Source organism: Trachymyrmex cornetzi, unplaced genomic scaffold (genome assembly GCF_001594075.2).
Source record: "Trachymyrmex cornetzi isolate Tcor2-1 unplaced genomic scaffold, Tcor1.1 scaffold745, whole genome shotgun sequence".
NCBI lineage: Eukaryota > Metazoa > Arthropoda > Insecta > Hymenoptera > Formicidae > Trachymyrmex > Trachymyrmex cornetzi.
The window spans coordinates 393,928-421,847 of NW_017300076.1; the positions used below are offsets into that span (position 1 = coordinate 393,928).

Consider the following 27,920-nt stretch of genomic DNA (forward strand, 5'->3'; position numbering starts at 1 on the left):
TCGCTCATAAACAAACAATTCTAGCAAATTCGAAATTGCGTAGATGTTGTGACATACGTGTGGAAACGATCAAGTCTTGTGCGTACGATAATAAGATGTTGCTATTATAATATATATATAATATATTTATAGCAACAGTATCATATAAATAAGTCAACACTGATAAAGAAGATGATCCGTATTCACGTCGCATTAAGCGTGTAGTTTTTATTAATTCTTCATTACAACCATCAACTTATGTAATAAATAATATAATATATATATAATTATATATTGATATTATCCCTAAATATATATCAGTAGAATTATAAATAAATTAAATATATACGACTGGAATGAGAGAGACTAGTTTGTAGATATCAGTTGTAAAGAAAATACGTGAATACGGACCGACTCTTGCATGCTTTTAACAATCTCTCATCGAAATGTTTTTCCCTTACAGAAATTTAATACTGGATGATAATGATTAATTACTTATTTTGAATATTAAAAACGCTGTCGTTCAATACTATTAATATTTTAAATAAATCATTTTTTTTTATTAAATACTAAATTGGTCAGTATTAAATTAGATTTCTGTAAAGGTTGCCACAATCGCATCGTTTAACATCCAGAGAAAACGTCGAAGATATCTATATACATAGATTTGCACATGTATATCTATATACATAGATTTGCACATGCTCTAAGCAGTTTTCTGGAGCATCAATTCCAACGGCTACTTATGCTAGCAGCTAATTGTACTCTTTAAATTCTTTGGAGTGAAATCTCCAGAGTGAAAATTAAGCCAGTCTTGAAAAAAAGTGGCTTAATTTTTAATCTTTAAGAGTAATATTTTACTCTAAAAGTTTTAAATTTAGGGAATAGCTTTATCTACATTGCTAATAATTTTCGTATTGATGTCAGTAAAAGAAAACATGGAATTCACGTCACGATAAATGCGATTGTAATTACCGAGCGAAACTTGACACTTATAAAAGACACAAACGTGAGATTTATCTTCTCCTTCCTTAAATAGTAACAATAACATTCGAGTACGCCTCGATATTCGCGTCTTTGATTCCACAACATTTACCATTTTCTGTCAAGAGAACTTTCTCGGGTGTTCGACTTTCGTCCGTTGTTCTTTGCTCTTTCACGAGTTTCTATGACTTGCTTCGACAAATTAAAGATAAATTGGACCGTAACTTTCGTATAGATAACGAGTTTTCATTAATTTATCACTGACGTAAACTTTCATCGGTATTTGATCGGAAACGATCGTTGATTAACTCTTCGGAACGAGCGAACAAATTTCTTGAAATTGAGTTTGTCGACGGTGTATTAATCAGTTCTTCGGTTTTTGTTGTAAAGAATGGTCTCACGTCATTGTTGCGTTATGTAGTGTTGCAGAGTGAGAGTACAAAAATATAATTTCACGATATGTCGATATCAATATCGAGCATAAAGATCTGAAAAGATCAAATCTATATTTTCTTTAAACTTTTTACAACGTTAGGTAGGACATGTGAGAGATGATTGAGATCAATTTACAAAATATAAACTTTGGGCAAATTATATGACGAATACTTCCTCTTCGTTCTCGTGTCGCAAACACGAATAACACTTGTTAAATGCAAATTATCAAAGTAACTTTATCGCAATTTACCGGCTAATTTTATATCTGTAAATTTACGAAATAAACACGTATCAGTGTCGCTTAAATACACAGTGAAAATTTTGTTTTATTCGCGCGCACACACACACGCACACACGCACACACGACGAATTATTCAAAAGAAAATACATTTAAGAGATAGGCTTTAAGAGGAGCTAGTTAGAAGTGGCCTCAGTTGCGCAGCCTCCTCGGAAACTTCGGGATCGCGGTTACTGATTTTCGACTTTTGTCGCGAAGGTCTCGTTTGCGGGTCTTCCTCCTTCGACCTGTCAGGATTGTCGTCTTCATCGTTTCTCTCTGCCTTGGTTTCAATTTCTTCAACACTGCTCCAACTGCTTTCACTCTCGCTAAACTCTCTTTTCTTCATATTACCATTTATCCTTTTCTTCTCCCTTTCATTCTGTTCGCCAGTCTCCTGCAGTCGAGTAATTAATTGTGTTTAAAGTTAGAATTGAATTGTGTATTGAATGATGTATTAAAGAATACAAAGCGATGATTATTTCATAATCTTTCCATTATGATCGCTATTAAATATAACTGTCGTTATACGTCGATAATTGTTAAATAATTATTTAAGATATGTAATTATTTAAAATAATTGCACAACTGTACAAAATTAACGATATTGAATTAATTAACGTTTTAAATTGATTTCATCACTTACTACAGCGAGAGATTTAAGCAGCGTGGTGGTTGTTGTCGTGGCCGTAGTTGTATCCGTGGTATCACTGCTTTCGCTGTTATTGTTCGGCTTCATTGTATTTGACAATGCGCCTTCTTCTAAATTCTTGCCGCGCACGTATCGCGTACGTGAAGACCAGCTATCCGTGTTCTTACTCTTGCCGTACTTTGGAACCACGCCGGTGGTCCATACGCTCGCATCGCTACTTCCCGTGCTGCTCTCGCTTCCGGTGCTGCAGTGTCGCCATCGACGTTCTGTGCACGTGCGATAAATGAGATATCTCTTAAATAAGGTCAAACATTAATCTAGTTAGAAGTAACTCAGTTACTTCGACGATCTATTCATTTGCAAATCTCTATATATGAAACTAACGGCGAACACGTTGAGTGACGTTACACGTCGAGCTTACTCAAGGTCTTTTCGCTTATAAAGAGGATATTATGCCAAACCGCGAGATTTTAGATGGAAGAGAAAATGAGAATTCGCACGTCAGAAACATGAACTAGAGACGTGATAAGTTTTAAAAATCGCGATTTTATTTCAGAATTGCAAATGCGATGGATGCACACACTACAAATGCTTAACATGTGACGTACTTTCGCACGGCGGTGGATTAATATTGGAATTGAGGGATTTTCTCAGAAGGGGGCTGCCTCCGTCTTGGCTCTCCTCGCTGTACGCGCGCGTTATGAGGATCCTCGGGCTCCTCTTCGGGGTCTCGCACATAGCTATGGAGCATTCCGCACCCAAATCCGCCCCGATAAAGTCGCTCCGATAATGGGGACCCATCAGACTGGCGGCACTCGCGCTCGCCCTCACCAATTTGCTCGGTTCACCTTAGCGCGCCATGATGAAAGGATGACGCTTATATCAGTGTCGAAACGCTTATCCATCAAGGATCAAGAGGGTTTTCAAAGATGTGATTCATTTCGCTAGAGGTCTTTCTTTTTTATATAGAGACATTCGCGTTAAAGTGCGAGGACCTCAAACACCGGTTTTAGTTACGAACTAAGAGGAACTAAAAACTATTTAGATTTTATCTTGGTAGCATTAGCTGCAAGGAACACGTACCCGATTCAGCGGTCGGCACTCTGAGAGTGTTACACGAGACAGCAGGTTGTAATCTGCCGCGCTGGAACCCCAGATTATTGCTTTCAAAACTACCTCCAGTTCTGCACGAGCCAAGAGCCAATAATGCCTCGCTGAGCCTTCGTTGTAAAGGAGGGAATGGGAAGAAGGAAGTGTTTCCACTGCCGGAAGGTCTCCTGGATCCTGCGACGCTCGGTGTTCTCGCTTGTATCTCCTAAAACAAATTTACAATTGCTCTCATGTTGTTATATACGAGTATAGGAACGTAATAGGACATAAGAGCGTAAGAGGACGTAAACTGTAAATTACTACTGTCCTTCGCTTCGCTCGACGCACAAGCACCCTCACGAGCGTTTATTTTTCTCGCGTTTCAAATTACCTGCTGTAATTCCGACTTAGTTGCCTTTTTCCGCCAGTAGTTCTGCACAGACCGTCGCAGGGTCTGCGATTTCAAACCATAAAGAAGGCCGTTGATGGGTGGTGAGCACGCGAGGAGGAGCGACGCTAAAGAGGCCAGCTTAGGGTGTGCGTGAAGACGGTGCTGATTACCGACGCCACAAGCTTCCCAGAGGATAAATCCACAATACGGAAAATAGAGCAGGTACAAAGAGCCAACCAGTTGCATCACCTGAAAAGTTGTCGTTTGCGAAACTGAGACAAGAATCGGCAATAATCGTTTCAACACAGCGCGAAGCTATTTATCTTTATAGCAATGAAAACGTGTGTCGATTCATTAATATATCAAACTTTAACTAATTATATTAGAAAATTGCCGGATCGAGTTCTCGAATAGAAATTAAACGGTGGTCCATAATCACGAGACGCTGCGAGCGAGGAAGTTTTGGTATGTACTTCGCCGATGCCTCCCAGCGTGGCGTCTATCGATTTGACTTGTTAACTCCGGGGCAGAAAATTAAATTACAAATTAGTCTTTAACTACGGGTGCTTTTCATTAGCTTTATTAGCTTAAATCAAGTAACTTAACAAAAGCTAAATTGGTTAGATGTTCTTATTAAAGATTTGATTTTGACCGCAGAATCAAGTAATATTGTGAAGACATTTTGATACACGTCAGTAGAACATTTTTTTTATATTCGTCATGTCGAATGTTGCATTTTTCAAAACTTTTCAAAAAATTTTTTAATTTTTAAAATTTAAAACCGTCTGTACAAACCGTGCTGGCAGCGCTGTGAAAACGCGGCGGTCCGCCAGCGGAAGGTGCGGTGACGGTTGGCACGAAAAATGGATTTCTCTGATGGGTGATGGTCACCTGGGCGCTCAGGGTGACCTCGTAGATCGCGCTGGCGATACGATGTCGATGGTACCGCGCTATACCTAATACGCGTAAATTGCAGACCGTCACGAGGATGGCCGGCAGTCCCAGGCCCAGGATGGCATAAACGGCGCCGTAGAGCGCCGCGGCGGATCCCCAAGTGCCGTTCCCGAAATCCGGAGCGCAGCAACCCAATTCTTTATTATAGCTGATCGATACGGGATACCGAAAAAAGAGTGTTGACTTAGAAATGATTGCGTGATTGAAAGTAAATGAAAGAACAGACGTGTTTATTTTGAAACAGATTATTTGTATGTATTATTACAATCGGTTTTGTTAAACTTAATTAATTCGCCGCCGACAAAAGCTTCGCTCTGAATGAGAATTCTTGCGGGCACGTGTTGCGAGAAGCTGGCGCGGAAATTATCTCGCAGTGAGAGTCTTTATGCGACGCAAAACAACTTACTTTGGCGAAAGGATAGAACACAAAGTAAATCAAATTTCGTTTATTATGCGTGGAAATGCAGCAATTGCGAGGCAATGCCGTAGAATGCGCAAGCAAACGCTGCGGAATGCTGGTTCATTAGTGTGGTGGTTAATGGCGTAACACATATATACATACAAACCTATAAGGTGGCACCAGACCCGAGAACGGTGGCAAGCACAGGAGTAGAGCGCCTGTCCAAGAGGCAGCCAGCCCGACGACCACGCGACGCTGAGAGACCAAGGCGGCGTAGTGCAGCGGTGCAGCGATCGCGTAATACCTGCAGAGAGTATAATTGCGAGGCATGGCTGGCGAAAACGAGATACAATTCAGATGCCAATGTGGAATGGTCGTTTTACACTCGATCGAGCGTCTAACGATTTCGAATGAACTCGTTAGTCCTGGCTTGTCACTTAATCAAATTAAGTAATACGCTCGGTAATACACGTAAGACGTGCACGATGTCATCGCTGGATAACCAGTGCTTTCGAAAAAAAATTGATAAATCTTTTCAATAAAGCAACGCTTTCCATGATGAGAAAATTCAGAGGAGAGCCAGAAAGTGATAAATGAGGTGGTAGTAAATCTGTTTAAACTGCTGAATAAAATACGAGTATATAGTCGATTGAGCCACGGTCGAGCTTGACTTTTTGCAGAGAATAAAACGGAAAAGAAGTTTTTTCGTATTCTCGAGTGCACTTCTTTCATATTTTCTTAAAAGGATTCGTGATGCAATGGAATTCACAGAGATTCGCGTATAGAAAGAAAAATACAAAATTTTAATAAGATTTTCGAAATCGCTCTTAAAATTATTCGAGTAATACATATTTACATCAAATAAATGAAATTATTCCAGTTGACACATTCCAGATTCGCCGTACATTTCAAAAACTGCGTAGCTGTTAATGCAAGTCTGACGGTGAGAGGATGAGCAACAAGTAGAGATGGAACGACAAGGTAAACGAACATCTCGTGTCAACTGACAGCTACGATGATAATATTTGAGCTCGTGGAATCCTTATTTGACATCTTACATCGCATATCTCGGTGTCTTTTGTGTCAGGTGAAACCGAGGCCTCGTTCATTACTCGATATATGTCATATATTGAGATTGAACTCGATTTTTATCGGAAAATTTCACAAGAAGAACCTCTCAGATTCTTCGTCGATTTACTCAAGCGACAATGACGTTCTTCCTTTTATCGGTGTGAAATTCTATTTAACGATATTTCAGAGTGTAACTGGAAGTGTGCACGTAGTTTGAACAATGTAAAAATATTCTCCGAGTAATTAACCAATAAGTGGTATTGCGAGAATAATTTTATCGAATCGTTATATATTAAATAATATATGTATTTTGATCGGAAATACATGGGATATATTATTCTCGAATTGCGCAAAGCGAGGATTTTAAATACGAATCATATGTAAAACGTAATTTTACACGTGATTAATTTGAACGTAATGATTAACAGATATCTCTTTATGTTCATTTCATTCACTTGACGCACCATTTATTGAGGAGCCGCGTTGCTCGCTTCCCCGAGCAATGAATTAAACGGGAAACTGATACTGATCTTCATTCATCAGAAGTCTTCAATTCTCCGGATATCGAATAACGATATTAGAAAGAGAATATGTAAGATTCACCTGTCGCAGTTTAAACCGGTGACGGTCCAAAGGGCAACTGGATGTAACAGCGCCAGTAGAAATCCGTAAAGGACGCACCACGTACCAGTAAGTGGCCACGAGCCGGTTGCAAAGATCAGCAGTATCAGGCACACCGCCGCTTCCACGGCGCCCAAATGGATCAGCAGTAAAGTGTTTGCCGTTTGCTGCTGCTGTGTCTGTAGGCATTGTGGTATGACTCGTTGAAATTCTGTCATATTATCGCAAATTTCAACACCCGGTAGAACTTTGTAATTTAAATTTTTAATAAACTGATGACAATCGCAATTTTTTTACGCGTTATATTCGTGCGGACCGCGCATCCTGTTTGCTCTATTATTTAAGATTCTGAAGAATCTCAATCATCTAAAAGTTTTATTCTCCCCCCCCCCTCTCTCTCTCTCTCTCTTGGAATGAGAGTATTCAATGGTATTTCAGAAACTTGAAAGCAGGCGGAAGCAAATAAGAATAATAAAAAGAGATCATAATTTGCATCTTTATCTCGATAAATAAATCTGAATAAATAAGCTTCGTCGAGCGTACTATGCGTGCGTATATATTTTTCGAAAAGTTAATTTTTTTCTCTTTCTCTTTTTGAAACTCGTAGTTGCAGTCCAGATATGCTTTTAACGGATTTAATATCATGAAATCTCTAACCGAAATGCCAGGAAAGTTCAACTAATTTACATTCAAGAGAGCAGTCTACACGTGTCTCCCAAATTTGTAACATTTCTGACATTTCTGAGTGATTGCAATAATATTGCTAAAATAAATAATACGTTCACGGGCAACTTCGAAGTTTTTTACGACATGTTGTATTTGACTGAATGCCATCCTGATTCGCGTTAAAAATACAATGAAAAAAGATATGAAAACAGAAATAGAAGAGAATAGAGAAAAATTTCATGAGCATTGCTAATATTAAAGATATTGCGTTATTGTTCACCTGCTTACTAAGACCGAGAACTACAAGGAGAATGTAACCATTCAGGAGAAGACCCAAAGTTGACACGAGAGGTACGCCGAAGGCCCAAGGGCCCATTCCTCCTCTTCCTCCCTGTGCTTTATTTTCCTTTTTTGCGTTCGGGATTTCTTCCTAAGTGAAAGAAGAATCCAATTCAAGTGAAAATTTGTCGACTTCGTTGGGTCTCCGGCTCCTCTTGTGCGACATCATAGTGGCGATTCTGACTGAAAAATCTAAAAGCCATACATAATTTTAATTAATCTAAATTATCCTATAATACATAATTTACTTGAATTTTCTTTGCACACAAGGAACATAAAGCCTGCTGTAAAACTGTTTGTGCCATTTGGCCATTATCTCAGTCGCTTCATTCTAGAATTCTATCAGAAAAATAACTTGCACATCATGTGAAGCGATATCAAGCAAATTTTATATTTACGGACATTTTATATTTATGCACATAGTAAACGATGTTATCTTCAGCGGTACGCTTCAACTCACCTGTCATTAGCATTGTATTATAATATCATATATAGATATCGACATGTAACGCAAGTTAAATTAGATGGTTAAGGACGAACATGCAAAAGGTCACATATTGTAGTTGAATGTTCAACGATTCGTATGCAGTTATGGTGACGCTGATTCTAATCTTTCGACTTCAAAGAAGTAGATATAAACTGGATTTCTCTATGCAAGGACAATCTTACGCGACTTTTATGCGTTTTAAATTTATTAAAAAGAAACAATCTTTCCACTCCATAATAGTATAACGTAAAATGTTTTCAAGGTAAATGATTGAACAAGTATTTAAATCTTTCGATGCAAGGAATTTACACGTGTCGCACGATTTTTTTTAAATGAGTTAGAGAATTATTTGATTGCATAGATAATATATTATCATATTATAAATTAGAGCACGTTTAATATGACACGCTTTTTGATTTGAAATAAAAGGAAGTCTCTCATGACTCGCATCATCTATTCCGCGATGTGTTCGAAAATGCGTATTTTCTGCCACATATTGTTTTGCAGCGACAAGCAGCTGCCGGGTGACATAATTTAATTTTGACGGTGCCGCGGTAGTTCCATTATCGACCATTAGCGTATCTTCCAGTAGACGCACGTCGATACGATTTGCGAGATGCGGCTGCTGGAATTCCAAGATAGCTAACCTATCGTCTCGCGACGAAGGGAAAAGACGACCTCGTTCACTGTTGTTGAATTTTACAGCGTCGACTATTAATAGTCGCTCGGCTACAATTTCAGTCGGGATCCAAACCATAATTAAAACATCATGGTGTATACACATTGAGCACGAAATTGTCCAGTCCAAGCGTTGAATCAGATTAGACTTTCTTAAATATCTTTCTAAAATTAACTATAATTTACGACTGTTGATTCAGTTAAATAAACCTTTTGCGCCGATATTGCGTAACATTAAACTCGCACTTGACATTTATAAACTTCACCTTTCGTTGACTGTTCCAATTTGTTTCGAAATAGTAATGCAGTAATTTCTACCGCACAACTAGCAGCGGGGAACGCAAATAATCCCATTAAAATCCTAAATTCCGATAAAATCTAATCTTCATAAACCGCCATCCTTTCGAACACATTCTACTCCGCAAATATGGTGAACGGAGAATTTCATTCAGAATTCCTCCACGCGTTCTCATGCACGTGATTGCATGCGTTACATAGATATTTACAAGAATTTATCGAATATTTGCTATCGATTGTATTTCCTGTATTACATCGTACGTTCTAATATATAAATCGTATAACACATACAAATACTTCGACCTAATATATAGTAATAATACAAGTTAAAGCAGGAATTTCAAATACTTCAATAGAGCATAGAAATCGAAATGAAAATCTCATCGAAAAAAGCGACGGTAAGAGAACTTTTTTTTTTTCATTTCAAGCGACTCCTTAATAGATTATATCGAGTTAAGAGGCGAGATTATGTAGGTTTTTACCTTTATAAAGTTCTATATTGATTTTTTAATAAATTACCTAAGACTGCAGATCTTAAATCTTTATAGAAACGCCCGTTTTAATTTTTACTTAATCCGTGCTTCGTACTTCTTTTTCTTCTGCGTCTTCATTCACTATCAGTAATTTATTAGTTCAGGTAATGTTCTTAAAAGATCAACATGCATTAAAAAAAGAGTTATTATTTCATAACATATAAACATGATTATTTTCATAAATCGTTTTAGGATTGTTTCATGCTATTTTGCTAATTGTAAAAAGATTCCTCTTGTCGTGAAATTAACCGCACAAAATTGAAAATTTAGGAATGTTAAAAACGGAAATGCTATTAATAGATGTGTTCGTGCAGCACGCGTTGACATACATCCTGAGCTCTAAATTAGCGATCAAATTTTAATTCGTCGGTCAATTTGACGTGGAACGATTCGGAAGTTTCTCCCATTTATGATTAATGAGTGTGGATGAATGAAGAGCAATCCGTGAGAGGTATACACGACGGAATAATAAATCTCTGCAAATGCATAATCGCGTGTTATTTAGTGATTGCGTCCCCTGCATTTTATTACCGAGCACGAGCGCTTCCCCAAGTCTTGGGTTATATAAAACGCAATTTACCGCGTATTCGTTTATGCGATTTATACGGTATAAATGACACGACGATACTTTGCGAAATGGAAACAGTAACCGTTCGTCTTCAGGGAAACAACAGACCTATCGAAGCAGATAAACGCGTTTCACAGGAAATTTGTAAAGGATATATTTGAATAAAATTAAAGAACGTTTCTTTTTACGATGTCAGCGCAGGTATGCTGAAACAATCGATGCCGACCTTCTGTTTGCCTCTTTTATTCCATTTTCGCTCGATTTCTCTGTGAAACCACCTGTATTCCACTATCACGCGAGCCGCAGGTACACGTGCATCAACATTACCGTTCGACCTTCCTCCTATTCTTTTTTTCGTGCCCCACTGACCGCGAATTTTGTACGGGAATCTCTCATATTCATGATATGCACGCGAGACTGCCGTGGGTTCGTCATGCTGCCATTAATCCTGACCTGTCGTTTCATGATAAATCATCTCTTCGCTTCGTCTATATTTATGCAACGGCGACTATAATAACATTTTTCCACGCTATTTGCATCCACGCTATTACGAAGATTTTTCGAAAGCCGAAGCTTGTCTTTCGTTCAACGTGCGCGTCGCGTCGTGAGACATATAAGAGCTTTCCTGAATTATTCGAAGACTGATTGGTTCCGCCGAATGAGTTTGCCGATTGCTAAAATCGAGTATACATGTATAGAGCGGCGGCTTCGGGTAACTTGTTGCGCTGGTGGTTTGTGCAAACGACGAGACATGGGTATAGTCTCGGGGACCGTTTCTTGCGAGGATTCCAACTACAGAGCCCTCAGGGAACTATCATTTATCGCTAGGTACTTGTTGCACGATACTCTTCGCACGTCGCGCTGGAGTTCTAGAAGGATCCCACGGTTAATCGATAATTCGAAAGCACTCGCACATCTGGGAATTCCCCGTAAGCGACTCCTTTCGTTACCTATGGTTTAACTTTCGCAAAAACGTAGAAGAAAATGCGAAGCATTAATCTGCGTGTCTATATATTCTTCCTCATAAAATAACAGAAAATATAATTAATGTTCTTCCCCAGTCGTGTTAATATATAATATGATTTGTAATACAATTTACTTTCAAATTAAACTCAGGTAGTTTCACGTTGTAGTTTCATGTTATCTAAATTTAATCATAATTGCGGAGGTTTAATGGTTCTTCGATAACGAGCACGTACGTATGCTGAAGCGTGTCCCAATTCAGTTGACGACCGTATGATTCGATACACGTTTCCGCGGTAGAAGATGGTAAACCACGACGGGAACGTGGCACATGGTACATGAACAAAGCTCACGTAGAGAGTTCGTTACATCCGAGAGAAACTGCGTTCTATTCCGTCATCGAAAGCGGAAACTTCTGTTGGGCAAGAGTGTCAGCAGAATATCGATATACGCAGACAGTAGGTGGCTCGATACAACACGAGCGGAGACCTATTAGGAAAGAGAAAATAGACGGAGTTCTGATTTGTTAATTAGGTTTACAGACACAGCAGTTAGTTTGCTACTATTACTAAATAATAGCATTATAGTTTCTCTTATCAGATTTTCATTCTTTTTATTCGTATAATACGAACGAATCAAATAATTTATGTTTCACGTCAAAATAATATCTCTTGATATTTTTTGTACATAATTTATACCGTTGTAATCATTGATGATAATTATTACAAGAAACTTCATTTTACAATGAAAAGATTAATATAAAGAAAATTACGTTCATTTAGATAAATTGTGTTTATTGAGAATTGTCTTTATTTGGATACCTATATCTATTCGCAATAATATCACAAATAGTGTGCCGAACGTTATTAATTGCTGTATCGCTTAATTGATCGATGAAGAGATGTACATGTGAGTGCCGAAGATGGCAAAATGACCTATGTGCCTTTCTCTTAATTCGTAAGCTCGTTATATTAATTGACGATGATTCCGGTAAATCAACTGAGTCTCTTCCGAAAATAAAAGCGACATCGGGAAAAATTTTGCTGTCTAGACATGTGTGGAACATTTGTTCATGAATTCGCGGCAAGAGTAGAATCTTTCAGGAGAAATAAATCATAATTAGCCGCTTTCCAAACTTTACCAGTTGTACTGTTTCAGCGGTAAATAATGGAAAATTCCAGTTTATCGCGCATCATACGATAGATTCGAAATTTTTAGAAGGAATGAATTTCTTTAATTACACGAGCGATATATCGCAAAATACATTGTTTATGATGGAATATTTTGTCTTCGGCGCAAGATACGTCAATTATTCTGCGCAAATATATTCGAGAAGAAATGAACTAAACTGAAGATTTTATATGAAAAAAGATATATTAGGTATATTATTTAAAAATAGAAATTTTTGTAATATCTTATTTTATCTTGTTTGTACGATGTAGCACCGCATGATATTCTTTCGCATTAAATTGAATCCTTGTGTCTGTAGCGACAATTGTTGCTTCATATTTAATTTTGACCAGAGTGGTCATATCTTTTTGTGTTTGTCGACGCGATGGCTGTTCGCGAGAGCAAAGTGTGCAATTTACCTGATGCGCTATATTGGTATAAGTTGAGAAGAAACGGTGATCCTCTTTGTTCGCATACAAGCAACTTTTTTATTAGATGGCTAAGGCAATAGAACTTCTTTTGTAACGCATATGATTCACGATTCTACCGCCATTGCTTGGTTCGGAAATAACGATCTCTAGTAAATATTTGAAGGCAAGTAGACATTATTCTCTGTATCATGCGATGAATTAGAAATCTTTTAAAAGGTGGAAGCAAAAATAAATCCCGATAATAATTACAGAATACGAGCGCAATAGTGAGGAGGATATAAAGGATGATATATCCCTCTGTGACTGCCAGTTTAATCCTACTGCAAATAGGCGTTCACCGTTTGTCAATCGATCTACTATATACCCACGCCTCCATGTGCCCCTTTTCTCTTCTAGAAGTGCTCTTCCTTCCGACCTTTGTGGCAAACTATTACTTCACTGAAGTGGAGCACTTCGTAGCGTGGTTGTGTGCGCTCTTCATTTTGCTCCATTTTGCGTCCGCGAGGAGCGCGATAGCGAAAAGATGAAGATTAAGATACCGAAGGACGCGCTCCAATAAACCATAGCAGATGGATATCACTGTTAGAAATGTTTGTGAATTTACAATAAAAATGTGCAGTAAACTTACAAATCATTTAACGAATATATTTTGTTGCGATTTCACAATATAACTGTTTAAATTTACAGTACATTTTTGTTGGATAAAAACTTCCAATAATTTACAACAGAAATTTCTTACAGTGTATGTTAGGTACCTATCGTGAATATCACACATCGATTTCATCTGATAAAATAGATATGTATAAAAATTGACACTCTAATAAAATTGACATCCGTAGTTTAATATTTTATTAATTTCATTTACGGCACGGAAACGCTTGTATTGATAAACCTCGTTGTATATTATTATTTCACGCGAAATAATCCTAAGGGATTAATTCACCGAAGAGGAGTCCTTATTCGATTCAATGATTATTTAAGAAGAGTAGACTCTTCATTTTCGTCTTTATTGTCCCAAAGGTAGCAGATCAAGAAACAATCGGCCTCGCGGTCGGCGGAGGACGATAATGGGAGAACCGTGAAATCTTGGGTAAATATCCCGTGGACACGGTACCCCTTTGCGGAACCATTGGTACGACCTATCACATAATGCGCTTTCGCCAATTCAAGTATGTCACGGAAAAGGAAGAGCGAACCATAAGCCACCATTTGGAACTAGTCTTCCACCCCTTTCACGTTCTACAGAATAAATTAGAGGATAGGATCGCTATCCTCTCCAATTTCAACATATATCTCGGCCGAGAGTGGCATTATAATATAGAATGTCACGTCAGTTAGCGTCAGCCAGCTTCGTTAATGGATTTTAATTAATATCGTTTGCCGAGTAGCTGTGCGAACGTCCCTTTTGTGTCTACACCTAATTAAGAGAGGTTCCACTGGCCCTGCTGACCCCACGGATATTCCGTAAATAATAAAACAAGTGGATGTCCTTGGACACGAAAATGTTCGATCGACAACCGACCTTCAAAAACTCACGGAATTATTCAGGAAGCATGATACAAATAAATCTCCATAAATACGGCACAGCAATTCGATCGTTGGCCGCTTATCATCTTTTATGTAAGGACGATATATCGGAAGGAATTACTGAAGGGAGAGCAGGGTAAGAAGAAAAGTTCGATGGAAAAAAGAAATCTTTTTAGATTAGAGCGATCGAAACTTTGAATTATATAATATAACGATTATATATTAACTTTTTACGAGGGCAAAGTTTTTTCTGTTTTCCTTCCATTTTGTGTTTCTCGAAGGAAGTGTAATTTCAATCTCAAAATCGAAAATTTTTGTGATTACAGTTATCCGACATTTATGTCTGACATAATTCCATGGAAGTTTTCGTGTCCGCGAAATACGACCGATTTGTGAAATAAAACATGCGCCTATCCTTGAAAAAAAAAGGTCACGCACTTTGTATGGTCTTGAGACAGACCCTCTCAACCCCTCAGTCGAAAGCTTTAAGCATCGCGATCGATCAGTTTTTCGGAATAAGTGATACTACGGAGGAAAAATGAGAAAAATATTCCGGGAGATTTATTGGGTAATCAATTGAAAAGAGTGTCAGATTTACAGGGAAAAACTGGTTAAAATTCGACCGTTCGTTTTCGTGGATTGCCGAATAATCCAAAAGATCGAAGAGATTTGAATTCAAAACAGATATCTTTGGAATTGTCTGCCGGAAATGGCGACGGGAAATCGCCTCTACTTCCGACGACGTAAGTAGTTACTGAAATTTGAAATCACTTTAGAACCCGACCGAATAGATAGAAGGATGGCGAAGTAAGTCCTCATAAAAATAGATGTCCTTGTAGAAGGACACAAGTGAGGAGGTTGCGAAGATTGGTTTCCTTTCGTTTGTGACAGACGCGTCTTATCGATTTCGATACGCGCGTGCTTTCAGGCATACGTGTGCAGATAATGTCAATAATACAAACGAACATACTGATTTGCTTGGATGGCCATTAAAGTTTTCGAGCTGATGTGGGACCATTATACTCTTGGAGTATCTACTCGTTCACTTCGCCACGTTGAGGGATTATTTCAAAATTATGCAAATTCCATCCGGAATTAGATAAGAGATAAAGAGATTATAATGTGAAGAACGCTGGAATCTCGAGGCGAAGACGCCATTTGTAGTTAATATCACCACGTATTATGAGGTCTTACCAAATTCAATGCGTAATGCCTCATTAAAGCTTGCATTTAAACCCAGATTAAAATTTTTTAAGAAGTCTGTTTAAGCTTTTGCGGCATCGAGGGTTTTAAAAACTAAATTGCTACAGAGACTGTTATCATGATCGTTCCTTTATCTCGGCGTGATGAATGATGGAAGAGGATTATGAATGATCCTCACCCTAAGTATTTGAAATTCTCAAAAGAGCATTTTTCCATATTTTCGCTGAGAGAAGGAATTTAAATATTAATCTTCAATCGGGGGGGGGGGCGTGAGGAGGATTTTAAAGGCCTAGAGAGTATTATTTTTGTGATAACTTTTTTGTTTTTTTAAATGTTTTGTATATGTGTGGCGTTAAATTTTTTTATGTCTGATCAAAATTTATTTGAAGAATATCTAATAAAAACCTCGAAACTGCCCAAACTGCCTGATTACGTAACTAACATTTATTTTAATCAGTTGAGAATTAAACTAAACGATTGTAAATTCCAGAAATTTTTAGAAATGATAATCGTTTTTTTTTTTTTGCGTATAAATAATGTTTGTTTTGAATTTCTGGTATTCAGCAATTGAACTTACAGCATTCTCCTTCGAATCGATATAAAATCTTGGATTGACGTATCGTTATTATCAATGACATCAAGTTCTCATTTCAGTAACGAACTGAAGATATTGGTGTGACGTGTTATAAATTCAGAGGTCGCGGCTATATAGAAGTGTCGCCCGGATACTCGGACAACTTTTGTCCTATTAAAAATGATCGTTACGACCCAGAAAACTTCCTGATCTAACGCCAGTTTGTAAAACGAGGATAATAGTCTGATGGTTTCTTTGGTTTCTCCGACTCTTCTTTTATATCGTTCGAGAATTTCTCGCATTCGTTTGCTCGTAAAAATCGATGTTATTTTTAAGAATAGTCGTGGCATAGTTTGCAAACGACACGAATTCGATTCTTTATTATCTTTGTACACGCATTTCGGTTCGCTTTTTTTGATCTGCTTCTCGTCTCTCTCGCCGATAGTTCAACTCTTCACACAGAAAAAAGACTATTCTTAAATCAACTATAATATACTCATATATCAGCAAAAATATTATAATCTTGCTTCAAAGATATCAATCTTGATTTGATTAAATTTGTTTTGATGCAAGTATTATTTTGCACTTAATTCAAGACTTGCTCAATTGAAAATCTTATATTAATACAAATTCAAGACTAAAATTTTTAAAGCAAGATTATAATATTTGTGCTTATATATGAGTATATTATGGTTGATTTAAGAATAATCTTTTTTTCTGTGTTTAAAATATAAATGCAAGCATACCTTCGTGCCTTTGATTTTATGAAGCACGATTGACTCTTGCGAGATAAAACAAAACTTTAAGCCTAATCGATCATCATCTTAATTTTAGTGATGCTTAACAAGTTATTGAATGTGCGATAAGAAGTTAATTCGACAAGTCAGATCCTGTAATAGCGATAGGGAAATTTTGTCATTATTGCGAAGCCGAAAGCCGATGGATGAACGAGAGATATCAGGATATTGAAATACCTCTTTGTCTGCGAGACGAGGCTGTCGATAATCGATTTCTACGGTCGTGATTTCATCGAACAACGCGTTAACATGCTTTAATTGGCAGCTGTAGTTTGTGGATTCTGCATTTTACACACGATTACACGTAAACGGCGGTTTATCTTAACGAGAATTATTCCCGGTGCGTTAATTAATTGATCGTCTTCATATCGCCCGTAATAAACGATTGGAAGATTATTTCACTTCATGTAATTTAGCAAAAGTTCTCATTGTACAATGTTCTTTGCATCACGCATTCAGGCTGCATAAATCGACGTTCTTAAACATTTTTATATACGATTATAGTGGATGTGTTTTGACGAATTTTTGTTTTGACGAATTCGTCCGAATTGTTTGTCAGAAATAAAATAAGTAATTATACACGGAGAGAATTTTCTTTTAAAATTTACTCTGAAAATATGGTAGTTGTGGTACAACATAATATTTTAAAGATTTTTGCACTTTAGTGAAATTAATCAAACTTATTTTATACTTTATTGTAGTTTTATTAATAAATGAGAAAGATTTACATTAAAATTCTTCGAGATATAATGTTGTTTCACGATTATCATATTTTCAAGGTAAACTTCAAGAAAAAATTCTCTCCGTATAATGAATTATAATGGATTTTGACGAAATAAACAGTCTTGTAATTTCAAAGTTTGAAATTTTAAGAGCTTAGTGTCGCAACTACACAAGATGGATGACGTTGATTCATTGGAAATTTTATTATTAATTTACTTGTGAGTCGAAAAACTGAATACGTGAATAAAGTTTCGCTTCAAGAGAAAGAAATGGAGAATATTATTTCTTCATTAATTTTCTCGCATTTATTACGACATATATTTTGGCTATGATAAGTGTTCCCCTCATATCTTCCCTCATTCTGTTTTCAAATATTAAACTAACTAGTTTTTCAATATCTATTTTAAAAAGTAATAATACGAATTTGAAACGGAGAAACAAACTTTGGACGACAAACTTGTTTTGACGAGTTTCGTGTGACATCTGACGAACTATACTCATATAGAGTAACCACTCACATAGAAAATGCTCTTTGTTTATTTGTTTTGACGTATCCATCAGAACACGCATTCACTGTAACCATAGCCTGAACCAAGTGGACAATTGAAGAGTTTGTTGCAACAATGGGGCTAACCTACAACAGTAGTTGAATGTGATATTGATATTTTTCCCATCACTTTTTAACTTCAGAGTTTATTTGCAAAATGTATTTTATTACAAATTGTGAATTAGCTTACTGTTGCAGCAAGTCCTTTAATTATTATCCGCCATAAGTATGATCCTAATACTTTGCGATATAACACGATGTTAATTTATCGCTGATGTCTTTGTACCTCACGCTGTTAGATTTTAGCGATATTTTTAAACGCGAGGCGTGCTTGTTGTCGCTTTTCTCGGATTTTTCTCCTTCAGACACCATAATGAAAAAATCGAACGAAGATTCAGTCACGACAATAATCCCGACGACAAATTACGCGTGTCCCGCACCTTCTCTAGCTCATTCCTCTAATCCGTGCCCTTTTTATCGGCAGCATCAAACCGAAAATGACTGATCGAACGAGGCTATAACGGAGACGAATGGAGGCCGCGAGCGCTTTTTCAGACGGAGAAAAACTCTCGTCTCGCTCATACGTCTATTTTAACAAGCGTTACGTGCGTTGACAGAACATTCGCAACTTCGTATGGACGTATAAACGTCGCGATATATTACGCGAATGTGGATTGATCCAGGAAAAAGCGAGTTGTACGCTGTTTGATTCTGTCAAGCGCGTGTGAAATTAAAAATTTGCGACATTTGATCTACGTCGGTGGCCTCGGATTCACAAATCACAGCGACATATTCTTCACTTAAAATGTTTTTCTCGTTTAAATTAGCACATAGCGTAAAACAATTTAACGTGTTTTACGCATATTAACTGACATCCTTTAAAACGAAAAACGTGTGTATACACAAATATATTTATATTTGACACATTCGCTGAAAGAAGTATCATTAAAATTTTCTGCGATATATCAGAAACGCTTAAAGGCAAAACAGATGATTGTAGAAAGAACTTCCTTGAGTTTCTGGAGAGAAACGACATAAAATAGAGATAGTGGAAAGATATTGGCATCTCGAGATTCTGCAAGAGGACCCATCTCAGACTTCGATTTTTATTGTATTTTTTATGTAAAAGTTGCTTCGTGTTCATTTATTATTGCCTATAACGTCATTTGGGTTTTGTACAATGTTATGCAATGATAACGAATGCTTCTGATATCGCGGGTGAATCACAATGCTCGAACAAGCGAAGGGAATATAAATGAGACGAATAAAGTGAACGAGATACAAAGGGATACTTGAAGAAAAACACTCAAGTTTTCCTTCTATCAAGTGTTACCGTGATATCGATAAACTCTGGTTTGCCCTAATAAAAATGTGATAGTGTTTAATAATACATAAAATCTCAAAGATTTCACTCGCGTTTTTATATTTTTAAAGCCCACAAAGTGCTTTCTTGTAGTTAATCACGTTGAAGTGACGTTTATCCAGAAGGTAAGAAAGAAATTGAATCGAATATTTAATCTGACAATTGCGAAATGATGTTCTTATTTTTTACGACCGAGAGTGTAGTCCATTTAATGCTACAAAATATTTGATTGACCAGAAGAAAGAATATTATTAATTAACCAAAGAATGCTATAAATATTTGTAGTATCAAGTGGATCATAACACTGGCTGTATTTGTGCTATTGTTATTTATTTTTATTTTTTTATCACTCGGACGTAAAACAAGAACAGAATAACGCAATAATTCTGATAACGAACGCATTCATTGAAAGATACTTTCTGCGACTGCTGCATTCTCTTTATTATGACGATTTTGATCACGATTGCTATTACAATCACAGAATTTCTCAAGTAATCATTGGATTATGATCGCTCGAGAATTATATACGGATACTTTCGCTTGTCATTTGGCAGCAGTACTCTCCACGAGGAAATCAGATGTCTCGTTGAATAATAAAAGAGTCGCCACGTGTTCCTGTCAATCCACGAACATCCTAATGTATTCGTGTTGCTACTTGCCACGGGTATTGGACGATCGATAATGTATATATTTCGTTCTACGTGAAATGCAGCATTCGTGTTTGTAAGGGCCGGAGGAATATTGCAATTACAAAGTAGGTACCGACCGCGTAATGTTCCATGTATCCGTTTCTACCTCGTATTTCGTATTACAGTAAGCCCGTTTGCACAGGTGCCGCGGCTGTGGATTCCCGCACTACAGGCACAGGTGCTCGAGGGATTTCGGGAGAACCTTTTCAAAACTCAATTCTCAGTTTCCATTTATTTGCAATAATTGCGTTTGTCCCAGGACATTAAACTGACATGTACTATTTAACTTTTACACGACAGAATATTATTCACATAAAAGTAATGCGAGGAGGAACGTATTTGTCTTAAAAGAATTATGACGACCTGGTCACAGGCAATTAACGTGGATAAACTAGTTAAAATTCATGAAAGTAGTACTCTTTCTCTACGCTCAAAATACTTCTATTTTGAGTAAAACAAACAATGTAGGAATGATTTTCTCTAGTTTCCAATGACAATCGGTCGTTATATAGACTTAGCAATGGCAATTTAACTTTGAATAACCAATTCACTAACTACACAAAACATATTGAAGTAGACGTATTATACGAAACGTACATCTTTAGCGAAATTTAATCGAAGATCATTTTTTTGTTTTTACTTGTAATTTCACTTTGTAATTTTTCGTAACGTGATATTGCCACGACAAAATTACAATTCTAGCGCACAAATTTGTTACGAAATATTTCTTGTACCGATCTTTGTCGTACGAAACTCTTGAATAAGGAACAGCATCCTCCGCATCTTCTCTATCCTTCCGCTTCTCTTTATTCTCGTCGTAAATGACGAGCTTAAATGATGAGCTTCAGTTTGCATGACCTAACAAACCATATTGATCTGGAATACCGAATTGAAACTGGACGGGACAACTGACATATCGATTCCACAGCATGTCCTAGTTTCGTCAAGTCGATTGTAAAGGATACGTCGCTCTTCGTGCTCTTTTCGACTTGCCTTTATACCGTTTGTCTTGAGTAATCGCGCTCAATGGACTCACTCAGATTCCAATTGATCGGAGAAAGAAGGATTTCTATGTAGGAAATTCGGAGAATCGAAGGGATCCAGTAGAACGACTGGACGATATGTGACTCCGGAAAGCATTCCCCACGTGCATCGACCACGAAGACCTTGGCACGCTTCTTCCAAGGTGCATCGACGTATCGCCGCGATTTCTTCGTAGCACGCATCGACCTGATAATAACAGCGCGAGATTTTCTCAGAAAGTTTCCTTCGTTAAGTACAGATACATTTTGTAGATAAATGCTTAATGCGTGCAAATGTAATGACTACTTAAGTACAAAGTTATGTAAATATATTAATGATACCTCTGGCCTGGTTTACGAAGCGTAACTTTTAAATACCCTTTAATTATGTATACTAATGTACTTTAAGAATGTAAGTAATTGACGTGTCAGAAGAAGAAAATGCGAACGGCTGATTTTCGAATAATTTATGGCGAAGTTATTAAAACGTGTGTTCCATCCTGAACTGTTTGTAACATGTCCTATCTTAAAATAACGCATTCCGTGATATTGCAACTGAAAGTTCGTTATGACATACGCATCTCGAATGGATCTTTGCGGTTTGAACCGTGAAATGAAATTTTGGATGGATAAATTCGTCTTAAAGCTTGGGAATCGTGATGTGAGTCGCACCAGTGTGCGAGTTATTTGTCGAACCACACGCGACTGTTTGTGGAAGAAACTCACATGTGCTCGGTGCAATACGCAGAGGAAACTGCTTCGAGAACGTCGGTCATCCGGGAAAAATATACAGGAGACCTTGGCCCAGGAAGCAGAAGCCCGACGACGCCTTGACACGCAATCTTTCCCTAACGTTAATATTTCAATCATTTCTAAGTATATTACGCGAAGGATAAGATCTTATCTGCACGTTAATATCTTGATAGGCCAATTATAATATTATTCTGCATTATTCTATATCTCGGAAATAGAAGGAGAATGTCACGACACCCACGATCCATTTACTAATATTGATTAAGCGGCTCCCCGCATCTACTAGTGACTGCAGAGTTATTGCCACAACTGACCGTCCGACTCCTCGGGGATCCGGTACATCTGCAACTCTTCTTTAATATACTACCTATTTCACGGGGCCGTAAGGAAAACAAATTCGAAGGTGTTAAATTCGGAGTTGGAATCAGCTGCTCGCGCATCACGGAGTTGTTACTGTAAGGACGGGAGCGCAGACTCTTGCATAACATATGATCTCTTGCATAAAAAGATGAACCAATGAAAGTCCCTTCATTTCTCTCCTTTCCATGAAATAAAAGACATTGATTGATTGATTTAAGGGATGTTCCCAAATAACATTTATGTTACATAAGATATCTAAAAGACGTCTTTTAGATACCTTATGCAACATGCATGTTATCTGGGTCTTATGCGTTATGCAAGAATTTGTGCTCCTGCCCTAGGAAGATTGTGTAATAAAAAGACGCGGCAAATGCAGAAGATCACTAGTGCGATGTGTATCTTCACTATCTTCCATTATCTAATTCTAAGAGAATTATCTACTTCACGTAGACATTTAAACGTGTTTAGCGTAATGTAAAGTTTTATTCGTGGTATTTTCCATTTCGCCGGCGATCAAAGGAGAAATTTGTATCGGTTGAAATATTCCGAGCGTAACGGTGTAGTGCCGCAGAAAGTCAACACGACAAAGCTGCTTCATCGCTAACAACTTTTGCCAGCATGATGCGAGAGTAGCGTGGAATCAGAATACGGTTTATTGAAAGCAATGTTCCTTTATCTGTATATATATAAATACAGAAAGAAAAACTGCGTATTCCTGCAAAGGATAGAAATATCGTAAGATTTGTATTCTTTCGCTTTACGAGGCAATCGACGACGTTCCTTGAAAGCGTATTCCAAGAGCGAAAGAATATGCTTTTTAATATTTTTCAACAACAAATGGATATTGTGCGAACGTATCCTCGGGCGATTTACAAACGAGCCGTCATGAAGTACAAAATATATTGCGTCATAAAGTGAAATATGAAGAGGGGAAGATGGGATACGGGATCGCATTTTTGCATATAAATTGAAATTTTTTTAAATCGGGACTTAAAGGAATTTCCTATAAAAAAAAACTGCGTTTTTCGCTAACGACTCGGAGCGCGCAACAGAGCGATCGTTTTCGGCGGCGAAGTGGAGGTGAAGTTGCAGATTTGCAAAGAGGAAATGTCCGTCTCTGTGAATAATATGGAGAGATTTTTCTTGCGGGCTTTGGCACGACGGCGCGTCTAGCCGGGCAGTGTTGCTTCATCAAGCGAAGGTGCCTGCGAGTCTAGCCAAGTAGTCCGGTTCTACATGCTGGCCAAGTGGCGTATATACGTTCTCCTCTCTGTGTCGACAATAAACCTTCCTGAGTCCGCTCAACTGCACCGCGTTGGGCTTTCCTGAGCAGAAAGGGTTTTGTAAGGGCTTGCAGCATCACTTTTCAAGCTAATTAAGCGCGAAATCCATGGACGTTATTCAAATTTTGAAATTATCTTAAACTAAAGATGTCGTGAACCACAATCAAAGATATAATAGAATCAGACTCCTCGAAAATTAACAAAGTACTAAACAATTTCGGGAAGTAGGAGTCGCGGTAGTTAGTGCGCTAATATAAATTAGACATAAATTTATATTGTTTCTTCTGTTGAACATATACATTTTCTTTCGTACGCGTTTCGACTTGTACATACAATTTTATTATTGACCGCTGTTGTTAATTCGTAATGTTCTTTATAGCTTTTCTTGCGGGAGCTTTCTATGTTTTATTGGATTGAATAACCAAGATAGAACTCTCTCAAGGAAACATCGTAGTAAGGCGGATGATTGGTACTAGGATTGCACAGATTGTCAGGATAGTTTAATTTTAATTTATGTATTTCGTTGAGAATGACTTAAATCAAATCGAAACGCGTACGAAACTCCTACTTCCCGGGATTTTTTGGTACTTTAATTTGCCAATCAAAAATGTTAGTATTGTATTAGCATCTTGAGGCATTACTTAAAACAATAAAAGCTTGAGATTAAGAACGGACTATGAATACTGGCCTATGTCCCTTTTGGAGTTAAACTGTGGAGTCGCGTGAATAGGAACGGATGCAGGATACAGAACGCATTCCAACTTGAAATTTAATTATTCAGCGCTTTATATGATTACGTTAGGCTCCTCCACGTTTAATTGCAATCGCGATGGTAATTTCAATCTCGTGCAATATTTCTCGATCTTTATACTACACGCGTTCCGGTTTATTTCGCGCTTGTGAGATCATTATTAATATCTTGTAGAGAATATGTAAGATGTTTCGTGTTACCTGTATAATATCTTCTTCCCATTAGATATAATTGTTACCAAGGTTGCCTAACGAGGCGCCGCTAATCAAGCACGGTAATTTAATGGCTGAAATCTTGACTCTAGTTCTGGATGAGCCAGTAGAATAAGCGCCGGAAAACATATATTTCTATCGAAACTTGAGTTTCGCGTATTATATTTCACAATACGTCAAAGAGAGGCTAACGAGATTCTAAAGTAATTAAAACGAGGTGACTAAGATAAAAGTATACAAGAAAAATTAGAAATTATACTGGAAAAAGCATATTATGAGGAATGAGGAATTTTTTGACGTAAACTCATATGATATGTTTCTTTTTATCAACTTTTTGTATCGCGTATCTTGATATGTGCATATCTATTGCATAATTATAGTTGTACTACGCCGCACTTTATCAATTTTTTAAAAAAATTCTTAAAAGAGAATGGAGAAATGCGATTTGGATTGTAAACATTAATGGAGGAAAGTGTTGGATATTGTTTCAATCGGGTTGCGAATTTATGAAGCGCGAAAAATTTGCATTAGTAAGCGACTGGAAATGTGTTTCCGAAGTTAATGAAAAACGCAATCGCTGTTTCCATAAAATGCATAATGCGTAACAACATTCTGTACGCGTTGCAGAGCATAACGAAATCAATGGAGAATATCGAGATATTCTATAATTATATATCGTACGATTAATCATTGCGTGATGTTAATCCTCTACCAATCACATATTTGTCGTAAAAAGTCGTAAATACGAGGTGAAACGCATGTTGTTCGTATGGACCGACATTTATCTCGATTCGTGACATTTCCAACAAAATCGGATGAGTTGTCACGCGAGTTCGCACCGAGCGGGATTAGAATTTTCGCACGCCAGGGAGAATATAGTTGCTGCGCCACGCACAGAGGGAGGAAAAAAAAAAGAGGTTGCGCACTTGCGTAGACAAAAGGCTGGTTACGTCCACGGAAATGCCATCTATAAAGACAACGAAAGGGTGAAAAAGAGAAAGAGACAAAGAGAGAAGGAGAGACAAGTGTCTTTATATCCCCCGCGAGAAAGGTCGATTCCGACTCATCCGACTCACTTGCGGAAGGTTATAGACCTTGCTGCTTCATTATTAACACTATGTATATCGATTTTGTCTGCCTGCCTCCGTAAACTCATTTCTATTCTCGCAGATATACGCACGGACGACGATTTCACCGCCGGGAGTCTCCCTCGAGAAGGACTTCCGCCGTTCCAAGGCGATTTGAGAAATTAATCACCATGTCGCGCTTAGGGGGCAATATCGACGGCGTGGAGCTTTCGTTTCCGCAAATAGGATTTCCTCTGCGTGACTGCGGTGAATGAAATTTTTATCAAAGTTGAAATGGATGGCGAACGAAACAGCGCGAGAGACATGCTTCGTCGAGTAGAAACTGTTAAATTACGTACTAATTTTTATCGCGAGTGGGTGCGAAATATATCGACCTCTTGTATTCTGGAGTACGCTATTGTAGGAGAAGCTTATTGTTCGCGTTAACGTATATTAATCTGTATGCACCGTAGGCTTTCGCTAAAAATACGTCTCCAGGGTGAGCGTCGAAGTGGTTCGCGATGCGTTAATATATTCCGCCTCTGCCATGTCACTGAATTAAATTTTTACAAAATAAATTGTCGAGTTAATGGACGTCGATCAGAAAGAGCAGATAAGATTCTTTTATCTTCGTAAGAGTCATTTATTTTTAAAATGCCACAAGTCTAACGCGGCATTTCCATTTTTTTTATCATGATTTTAAAAATTCAATTATAATTATTTCAGAATAGATAACTCGTTACCCATAATAAATAGAATCAAGTTCGTTCTATCATGTCATTTGTATAACTGATGATTAATCCTCTTTGCGAATTTGATGTATGAACGAGTTAAAAAAATTAATTCGGCAAGTTCTGGTAATTTTCAACAAGAACCCATTATACATAACTATAACTGCCATATAACACGTAAAATATATATGTTTTGTATAATCCATACACTCTAAAAAATATCAAGATGGACTTAACACCTTATGATGTCTATATAATTCTTACTTATTAACATCAACATGATGTGGACACCATAAATTTTAAATTCACATCATGAGGGTGTTAATATTAACACCGATATGGTAAGAATTATATACCTGGCAAGGTAAGAATTATATACCTAGCAAGCTGACGTTTTTTGCCTTCATTGTGACATCAGCTTGCTACCTGAGTAGATACCGCATGGTGTGTTACATCTGCGCATTTTTTAAAGTGTATTATATGATAATTATGATATATTCGATGCTTATTGAATAAAAAAATTTGTGAAAATAATTGTCTAAACTAAATGTCGTTATTGATTACATTTTAAAATACAAATTTTTTCTCATTTACACCCTCTTCACTCGTCTTGACTCTTTCAATCTTAAATTATTAAAATAGAAATTTTTCAAGCTTACCTGACAAAGTATCCATCCCAAAATCCGTTTCGGGAATAAATTCAACTGACTTTCATGTTTCTTTGTCGGTAAGATATTGAGGATCTAGAAGACAGCGATACAGATCTTTCTGCTAATTTAGCGATGTAGATCTCACACAGCGGAATATTGTCTAGCGCTAAAACTACAATTTAGAATAGATTAAATCGCGTCGCAAGGTATTTCGATGTTCGCATGGATTGACGAGATAACTAGCCGGGATTACTCGGCTTTCAGTGAGAGAACTCTTGAATCCGCGCGCGCGAATGAACGACGACGAGCGAGGGTCGTCGCCGTTTGGCCGGGAAGACCGCCGACCACCCCGATGTATATCCTTCTCTTTGATGCCACGTGCTAAAGTCGACGGGTAAAGGGAGCGAGGGAGCGAGGAAACGGGTAAGAGCAACCACGTCGGCGCGTCGTGACGCTTCATCGACGCGCGCAATTGGTGCTTCCGGGGTGCAAGAATCGCGGTTTCGCTCTCAGATCGGCAGCTCTCTCCAGCTCTCTCCAGCTCTCTCGCGAATCATTTACCCGTCATTTTGAAATGAAAATAATTGACGTAATCCAGCGAATTTGAGCTGTAAACAAATTCTCTTCTTTTTTCAGAATGTTATATCTAGACATCGGATTATATGCATTTTGCATATTTGCAT

The 27,920-nt window shown here is 37.6% G+C and overlaps 2 protein-coding genes across 9 annotated transcripts in view; one reads left to right on the forward strand and one right to left on the reverse strand.

Moving 5' to 3' along the window:
- Positions 1-27,920, forward strand: part of LOC108767999 (phytanoyl-CoA dioxygenase, peroxisomal) — a 51,103-nt gene that overhangs the window by 19,585 nt on the left and 3,598 nt on the right. Inside the window, exon 1 of one of the 8 annotated variants that reach the window (XM_018518189.1) lies at positions 7,012-7,034. The exons of 6 other annotated variants lie outside the window; for them this stretch is intronic. The gene's annotated coding sequence lies outside the window, so the exon portion shown is untranslated. Of the gene's footprint in view, positions 1-7,011; positions 7,035-8,319; positions 8,487-27,920 lie in introns of those variants that run through there. One more of the 8 variants, XM_018518188.1, reaches the window with a different exon arrangement.
- LOC108767992 (beta-3 adrenergic receptor) lies at positions 1,740-27,334 on the reverse strand. Its single transcript, XM_018518168.1, has 10 exons — positions 27,247-27,334; positions 7,800-8,050; positions 6,836-7,032; positions 5,328-5,465; positions 4,603-4,909; positions 3,808-4,056; positions 3,411-3,642; positions 2,936-3,175; positions 2,322-2,593; positions 1,740-2,072 (listed from the first exon to the last, which is right to left on the reverse strand). Exons 2-10 carry the CDS (start codon positions 7,893-7,895, stop codon positions 1,803-1,805), a joined length of 2,001 nt encoding a protein of 666 aa, XP_018373670.1. The 5' UTR covers positions 7,896-8,050; positions 27,247-27,334; the 3' UTR covers positions 1,740-1,802.

Coding starts and splice junctions, on each gene's coding strand:
- LOC108767992 (XM_018518168.1), bottom strand. CDS start 7,895: ATGGGCCCTTGGGCCTTCGGCGTACCTCTCGTGTCAACTTTGGGTCTT. Junction 7,033..7,799: donor TTCTCGGTCTTAGTAAGCAG/GTGAACAATAAC, acceptor CAATGCCTACAG/ACACAGCAGCAGCAAACGGC. Junction 3,176..3,410: donor AGTGCCGACCGCTGAATCGG/GTACGTGTTCCT, acceptor TGGCGCGCTAAG/GTGAACCGAGCAAATTGGTG.